At 47.5% G+C, this 8,460-nt stretch overlaps 1 protein-coding gene across 1 annotated transcript; it reads left to right on the plus strand.

Moving 5' to 3' along the window:
• Positions 1-1,071: 1,071 nt before the first annotated feature.
• Positions 1,072-6,066, plus strand: PTAFR (platelet activating factor receptor). Its single transcript, XM_009286644.1, has 2 exons — positions 1,072-1,153; positions 4,965-6,066. The coding sequence occupies exon 2, from the start codon at positions 5,023-5,025 to the stop codon at positions 6,064-6,066; it is 1,044 nt and encodes a 347-aa protein (XP_009284919.1). The 5' UTR covers positions 1,072-1,153; positions 4,965-5,022.
• The last annotated feature ends 2,394 nt before the right edge of the window (positions 6,067-8,460 follow it).

The following is an 8,460-nucleotide window of genomic DNA, read 5'->3' on the forward strand; positions in this document are numbered from 1 at the left end:
GCCATAGACAGCATTTCATGAGAAGAGCCAGGAGAGCCAGCCTTCCCAGGGGAGCACCAATGTGGACTGGCCTCTTCTGCTTCTGCTTGGGCCCATGTTGTTCCTCAGCAGCCTTGTTGCAGGCTCAGGTGCCTCTTTGTGCTGGTGATGGACTTTGTGGCTCCATTCCTGTGTTTCACACTGAACCCCGGCACCAGACTTGGTGTTTCAGGTCCTGTAGGTGTCTGTAGGTGTGAGGTTTGTGCAGGACATGGTGCAGATGCTCCAAGCTCACATCTGCACTGTGTGCAAGTGTGAGCAGTGTCTGTATGGAGGGCAGGTTAACCATCAGCATGGGAGCTACAACTTGGGATTTACGGCTTAGCTGGGACCATGTGTGCAGCTTTGCTTGTCACTGGTGTCTCCCTGAGCACCCCACCAATTTGCATCACTGCGATGAGTGGTCTTCAGGCTGCCACAAATAATGGTGGTCATGATGTGAAGGTGGATAGGCCAGGTGAAGACCTGCCATGCTGTGGTTTCTCAGTGTCCGCTGAAGGTCCCTGAGCCGAAAGGAGACTTGGGATGGCTGGATTCCTGGGTCTGTTTAGCCCCAACACAAGTGTGAAGGAGACCCTGCTAGGGAATGAGTCTGTCCATGGGATATATAAGTTTCCTGGCACTTCCTTTCTTCGAAGTTACTAAGTGAAAGCTCTTCTGGCTTCCGCCATTCATCTGTTTGGAAGAAGGATGCTCAAATGCTGTCTAATCCCAGATCTAACCAGGGACATGGAGGGGATTCCTAGTCTGCCTTTAGAGGAAATTCCCAACCTTGCCCACTTTCAGGTTTAACAGAAGCAGAGATACTTTGAGGAAAGAGCTTTAAGGACTTTCCAGATCTTTGCTGTGGTTAATTGCCTTTCCTCTACAGTTTATTTTATTTCTCATTTCCTTTGAACTGATGTCACACATTTCCTCTTCTCTAGTGACTCTGCAGTCATGCCACAGTTGCTGCCATTCTGGTGTTCTGCTCTTGAGAGCTGCCTGCGTGGAGACCTTCCAGCCCCAGGGCAGAGAAAGTAACACTTGGAAGAAGAACATCCTCAGTAAAACACCCATCACTGCTCTGTTAAAGCTGAAGATGGACGTATCGTGCTGAATCCTTTCGACTGTGGTAAGCAGAAAATAAACTTTATTAGTACTATTCCTCTTTGAATATACTTTTGCTGATGGCATGGCTTGTGTTAGCATGGTCTTTGCACCTTGCAGGCATAAGCCAGTAAATCCTTATTGGGAGAGCATGGCCCATGGGATAGAGCGTAGACTGGAAGCAGAGTCTGCACTTGCCCTGGTCATGCTCTGCTGTGCAGCCGGTTGCTTCCGCCTCTAGTTCTGTATACAATGGAGTTGATGATACAAACCCCTTGGGACTATCAGCTGGTGTACTAGTGTACAGCTGTTGCCAGGGGCTAGAGTTGCCAGGGATTTTGGTAATGCAGCGCAGCCTGCTGCAGCAGAGAACGGGACCCACACCCACCAGCCCACACCCTGACCACTGCGCCTGTTCTCCCTTCTGCTGGCACGGAGCATATTTATGTTTTATACAAAGGGGAGCCGCTTCAACAGGAGAGGCTGAGTGAGATCCCCCATACGGTACTCCAGAGTCTAGGGCTTAGGACATCTCACAAGTATACGGGAGATGTGAGCTCAAGTTCCTCAGGCTGAAGAGGAAAGAGGGTATTGAGTAAATTTAGTGGGGAACGGTGCCATGCTCTCTTCTAGCTGTGTTTTGTGGAATATCTGGCTTGACAAGCAAGAAGGGAAAAACAACTCTCTTGTGATTCCCTGAAGGACCTTGCATTGGCACTGCACAGCCTACTGACGCAAAGACAGATTAGCTCTACCAAGTGCTGTTGGGGCCAGGAGGCGGCACTGCCATCTCCCACAGCCCACCTTTGCCAGAGATTTCTAGCAGACTTAACAAAGTAGAGCACGTCCTTGCATTCATCTCTCCAGGTCAGAGTGCAGCCCCTTAGCTCAAACCCATCTTCTGTGCAGGGCTTTGCAGTGGAAGGGGACGTGCAGGTTGGCTCTCCCTTCCACCCCATCTGCTAAATCTGGCAGCTGATGGGCAGGCCTGGAGACCCCACCAGTAAAGTTCACCAGAGCTCCTGGGCAAAGGTTGGAGGCTGCCATGCCCATGTACAGCACCAGAAATGGAGGGGTAGATGGACAGTGCTCCGCAGCACAGCCTAAAGGGACTTTGTGAATAACAGTTGTGCCTATGTATTGGATGTGGGCACTTCTCTCCTCCTCATGAATTCCGCTAGTGGGATGCATCACCTTTTTTTTCCCCACCCCCACTCTTGGTATATTCAGGTCTGGCGCTACAGTGACAGAGCACCTTTCATTGCAAAGATTCCAGCCCCAAGCACCAGCACTATTTGCTGAAGTTGGCAGATAGTCAGAACAGTGGGTTTATGATGCAGATTTGAAAAAAACTTAAGTTCTCTAATGATCTTATGTAATTAGGACTTTTTTTTTTATTCTAACATCAGAATAGTGTATCAAACACAAAGCTCCCCACTAGTTTCTCTTGCCCCTGCACAGCCTCACCCCGTCCCTGAATGTCTGCATCTGCTATGTGCCCTCCCGAGCTGAGAGATGCAAACCCTTCCAACTGGCATATGTCCTTACCAGAGATGGTCCCCTCAGTGGGTGGGAGAGCTGGGCTTAGACACGGATATGTATTTAAGGCCATGTTGTGACAATTACCACTTTTCATACATAGATGAGGGTGTGGAAACAGATCCATGAGATGACCAGTAGGACTTGCCTTGGGTCCTGCATGAATCAAAGGTAGAACAGGGAACAGAGCATGGGCCCCTGTCTGCTCCGGGACCTCTCCGCAGGGCAGCAGGGAGTGACACGTTACTCCTCAGGGATGTGGCCAGATGCCGAGGTGCCATAGCCCAGACCACCCTCACCTCCCAGCTACCACCACCTGAATCAGCTACTACCCTTTAGAGATCAGTGGGTTCTCAGCGGGGTGGCAGAGATCAAGGTGAAAGAGGACAGATACATGTGTCACCTGGCCAACTACTAGTACTGCCACAGCTACTTGTTAATTCACGTGGAACGTGGCTGAAAGATCGAGTTTAAAGACACTCAAACCCCAGTGCTGCCCAGCACGCAGCAGCCTGTGAAGGTCCAAGGACAAGTTGTGGATATCCGTAGTTGTCATGTCCTTAGGGACCTGTGAGGGGTGAGGAGGGACAGGCTCAGGAAGATGACTATTGCCTTCCTCTTCTAATGACTGGAAAGAAGTACCAAGGGGTTTGCAGAGTTTTCTGAAGGAAGGGAGAGCTTTCTTGAGCTAGAGCTGACTTCCCCATTTGCAGAGGAAAATTGCAAATGTGCAATTGTGTAAATGAGGAACCAACAGCACAGGGGCACAAAGAGAGACTCAACCCAGAGAGGGCAAGATGTTCATGCCACTACCTGCTACTGGGGAAGATCCAGAAAGTTTCAGGGCAGGAGGGTGCTTTCTCAGGAGGCAGCAGTCTGGGGGGGAAAATGCTTGCTGTCTGTAGGAGAGCCGAGGCAAGCACATTACAATGTGCAGCACCCGGCATTCCCATCACAACTCGCACAAGAACTTTAGGCTTTGTGACTGGTGGTACAGTTTACTCACTCTGAAGAAAAACCACCATGTGCTGCAATTAGGTAAAAACCCAGCAAGTTTACCATCAGTGAGCAACCTAGTTCCTTGCCGGTGACTCTCAAACTGCTTTACCTGCATTAGTCAGTTATCTTCCCATGAAGCAAGAGGGGCAGAAAAACAATCAATCAGATCTGCGGGATTGTGTCACGGAGATGCGAGTGCCTGCCCAGCGTCAGACAGGGAGTTGGCGCTAGAGCCAAGAACAGGCATGTGCATCCTCTGGATGGTAAAAGCAGCGGGTTAAAGTATACAAGGGATTAGACTGAATCCATGTAAATCTGAGACAAGAACACGTACAGTATTGATGATGCAGGAATTTGGTACGTCCAAACTGTAGGCAAGATTTGAAGAAATACTAACTGAGGTGGGGACTGGTAATATTAAAAACCTGAAGGTGTCTCTTTAGGGACAGCGTTTGTCAGCAGCGTCACCAGTGACACACGGAAGTACAGAATTGCTGCTGCTGACACTTGCATTTGATGCAGAAATAGGAGAGGCGGGGGGGGAAAGGGAGCCAGATTGGTTTGATGACAACTTGAATTCAAAATGATGGCATGACAGACAACAGACAAGATTTTAAGAGAGAGAAACTGTAGTTAAAATCAACAATGTACCACAAAACATCACCCTTTAGGATTAGTGACTCATCTTTCACATCATTCACTAAGTAAAAAAATTGGGAGCTCTGGTAGCCTATGAAGTGAATGTGAGATCCTATGGTGCCTGCAACTAAGAAAACAAATACGATCTTTACAAGTGTAAGAAGTAAAATGTCAGAAAACAGTAAGTAGAGGGTGACTGGAAATGGCACTAGTGAGACATTTTTACCAGATACTGTTTCACTTCTGGAATTTCTAGGTAAAAATAAATGTAGGCAAGTTAGAAAGCATTAGGAACCACAGGGGGAAAAAAGAGACCCAGAAAACCTGTTTACTTATAGTAAAAGAATAAGATTAGCTTGAGACAGTACAGAGTAACAGATGATTGTATCTAAGAACCCTCACGCAGAAAAGTCTTTTGAGATTAGAGATTAGTCATCTCAGATCCACACTGCACCAAACAACGCTGGATGAAGACACAAAGGCTGGTATGGTGTGGAAATGGTACCAAAGAGAGGACCAAGGGGACAGGGCAGGTGTCTGTAGCTGGAGCCAAGGCATGGAGCAGAACTCCTGCAGTCAGACAGCTGAAAATGAAAGGTGGGGTTTGGCTTAGCAACGGCACCATACCAATCAGCTCGTTTTATGCTTTATATTTTTAGGTAAGAAGAAAAGCTACAGTAGGAAATTCTGCTTCAGACGTGCCCACTCAGCACCACGATGTCTGGAAAGGGTGAAGGTGGTGCTGAAGGTAGTGCCAATTCCTACATTCAATGCCCCAGCATAGACTCTGAGTTTCGCTACAACCTCTTCACTGTTTTCTACAGCATCATTTTCATTCTGGGCTTTGTTGCCAACTGCTATGTGCTCTGGATTTTCAGCCGTATTTACCCCTCCAAGAAACTCAATGAAATCAAGATATTCATGGTGAACCTGACAGTAGCTGACCTGCTCTTCTTGGTTACGATGCCAATGTGGATTGTTTACTATCACCACCATGGAGACTGGATCATGCCTCTGTTCCTCTGTAAAGTGGCTGGCTGGCTATTTTTCATTAACACCTACTCTTCTGTTGCCTTTCTGATGATCATCACATACAACCGTTACCAAGCTGTGACTAATCCCATTAAAGCGGCTCAGCTTACCACCCAGAGAAGGGGTATCTACTTATCAGCAGCTATCTGGATCATAATAGTGGGCAGCTCTTTGTATTACTTTTTTGACAATAATACTAATCAGGAGGAGATAAATTCGAAGAATTTCACGCGGTGCTTTGAGCGCTATAACTCTTCTGACGATGTTTCAGCTGTTCTCATCATTCATGTCATCATCTGCATCCTTTTCTATATAATTTTCCTTTTTATACTAGGCTGGAACATCGTCATTATCAGGACCCTGTTCTCCAAATCAGTGCAGCCACAGAAGAGCGCTCATGTCAAGCAAAGGGCGCTCTGGATGGTTTGCACAGTGCTGGCTGTGTTCATTATAAGCTTTGTACCTCATTACATAGTGAACCTGCCCTGGACCCTGACTGTTCTGGAGCAGTGGATGAAGGAAAACTGTCAGTTACGCCAACAACTCAATGATGCTCACCAGGTGACTTTGTGCCTCTTGAGTATGAACTGTGTGTTGGACCCAATCATCTACTGCTTCCTCACCAAGAAGTTCCAGAAGCATCTTTCAGAAAACCTGAAAAGCATGAAAGGGAGCCGCAAGTGCTCCAGGCACACCACAGACACAGTGATTGAGGGCACCATTCACTAAGAGGATGTCAGCAGGATCTAGGTCAGCTCTGTTCTGATTGCAGACTGAGATGCGTGAATTAGTCACTCATCTTTTCTAAAGAAGAGGCACTGAGGGACACAACAGAGGACCAGGATATTACATTTCCCTTTTCCCATTAGAAAGAAGAACCGACGCTCATGTCTTGTATCACATGCAACTGGCAGAACTGGAACCTGTAATAATCTGGCAGAAAAGCACCTTCTGTCTGGGCTGATGTTCTCATGGGCACTGAGAACAGCTCAGACAATCTGCTTTTACATGAAAGAAATACGTCATTGAGTCTCTGCAGTGAGCTGCTAGAAGCTAAGTGCACTGAAGTCACCCATTGTGTCAGCCCAGATAGCACCATCCCTGGGCCTTTGCCTGCCCAGCTCCCATGAAGAATCCAGTATCAGAGCTGTAAGAGACTTCTAAAAGACCTGGAAGAACAGACCGAGTTGCTAGCATCATCAAGTGACTTTTCTAAGAAGCTTTCATGGTTCTGTGAAGGGAGTCTGAGCTGAAAAAGCTCTTGAGTGGCTAGAAGGGACATAGTCCAAGGAGTTCCTCAAATGCCATCAGAGATCTGCACCTCTGATCCCTTCTTACCTACTCGCATGGTCTGCTGGGGTCCATACTTGACAGATGTCTAGGAGTAGCTATTACGAACTTTTCCCTTTGCTCCCAGCCCTTGAATCAGTCAAGTAACTGGACTAGTAAGCAAAAAAAGGAAGAGAAATTGGCAGTGTCTCAGTCCCCATCCCCAGATGAGCAATATGTCCAAAGGGGACTAATGTCTGCCCTGGCTTCTTGTATGATAGCAGAACTGGCAAACCAGTGGCCTCTTGCACTCAGTTTAGTAATTTTTGACTGACTGCACGTGTCTGTAGAAATCCAGTATCACTTCGGAGGCTCCAGATCACAGGATATTAGTCAGCATGGGCATTACGATAAGAAGAAAAAAGCTTGAAATGCTTCAGTATCTTTGTTCTTATTTATTTAAATTAGGGTTGTAGCAAGCAACTGTACATTACTCCTTCCCCCAGCCTTTCTATTTCTGCTACGAAGAAATGAAGCTGACTAGTTCCTGATATCCTACCACAAGCGAATTATTAGGTCAGGTCATGTCCACTTTCTGGGTAAATCAATGCTGCGCGGTGGTACGGTACACTCAACAAACAGGTAATTGACATGCTCCAACAAGACTGGAGACTCGTCACTCAGGGCTGGCTCCAGTCAGTTGGGGCCCAGGGCAAAGTGATTTTCCAGGGGTGCTGAGTTCTGTTACCAGTCATGAGACACTTGAGGTTCCTTTTCTGACCCAAATTGCTCAATCCAGCACAGGAAATTGGGCAGGGAAGGGAAGGGAACTTACTTGTTTTCACAACAGTTTTTGGTTCCCTAATCTACGTAAGAGAGTCTGGTTGATGACAAGAAAAGTGTATCTGACCTGTGACACTGATTATTCATATGCAAGGACAGCAGCCTTCCTACACCCACCAGAGAATGTGAAAGCTCAAGTCTTTCCAAAGATAGGACCAACGCTTGTATCAGACTTTGCCTATATTCAGTGGAGATACGGGTCCTTCAGATGTATCTCCTGAAGATCCTCAGGCAGCTTTTATGCTTACTTGTGCGAATGAGCAAAAGAACTAAGATGTTTCTTTTCCTAATGCCATCTGCCAGGGCCAGCCATGCACTCCAGGCCCAGTGCCAGGCAGGGGAAAGAATCTGATCACAACATGAATGCATTTCCCTCCTGGTCCTGGACTCCGCTCCAGTAATGGCTACCCATAAAAAACACCTGCTGGCACCTCTTAGCAGAGAGACAATTCCCTCACTACGTCCCTCAGCCATGTTCAAAGCTTTGCCCTGAATTTGCAGTCATTCGAGCCACAGCACACAGCCAGGTGGGCGATTTCTGTCATTTAAAAGCCTAAATCCCACTTCTTGGAGGAATCTGCCTCTGTATTTCTGCCCTCCCCAGATAGCATGTTCTGGCTGAGGAGCTCTTGCAGCTGGCAGATGGGGTGGAACTTTCCTCTTTCCCCCATGCCATCTGATGTGATAGTGGAACTCTCTTGCTTCACAGCCCCTAAAGCACCGAACAGATGGAGTTCGGCAGCTCTTAGAGGAAATGGAAAGGGATTTTACGTGGAGATCTGGTAAATGCGTGATCTTCTGCTGATTCCTGGAAAGCTTGTGTCCTGGTTTCGGCAGGGATAGAGGATTTAGGATAGAACAAAGTTGATAACGCACCCATGTTTTAGTTGTTGCTAGGTAATGCTTACACTAGTCAAGGACTTTTCAGCTTCCCATGTTCTACCGACTGAGGAGGTGCACAAGAAGCTGGGAGGGGGCACAGCCAGGACAGCTGACCCAAGACCCAATACC

This window comes from Aptenodytes forsteri, unplaced genomic scaffold, assembly GCF_000699145.1.
Source record: "Aptenodytes forsteri isolate BGI_AS27 unplaced genomic scaffold, ASM69914v1 Scaffold40, whole genome shotgun sequence".
Lineage (NCBI taxonomy): Eukaryota > Metazoa > Chordata > Aves > Sphenisciformes > Spheniscidae > Aptenodytes > Aptenodytes forsteri.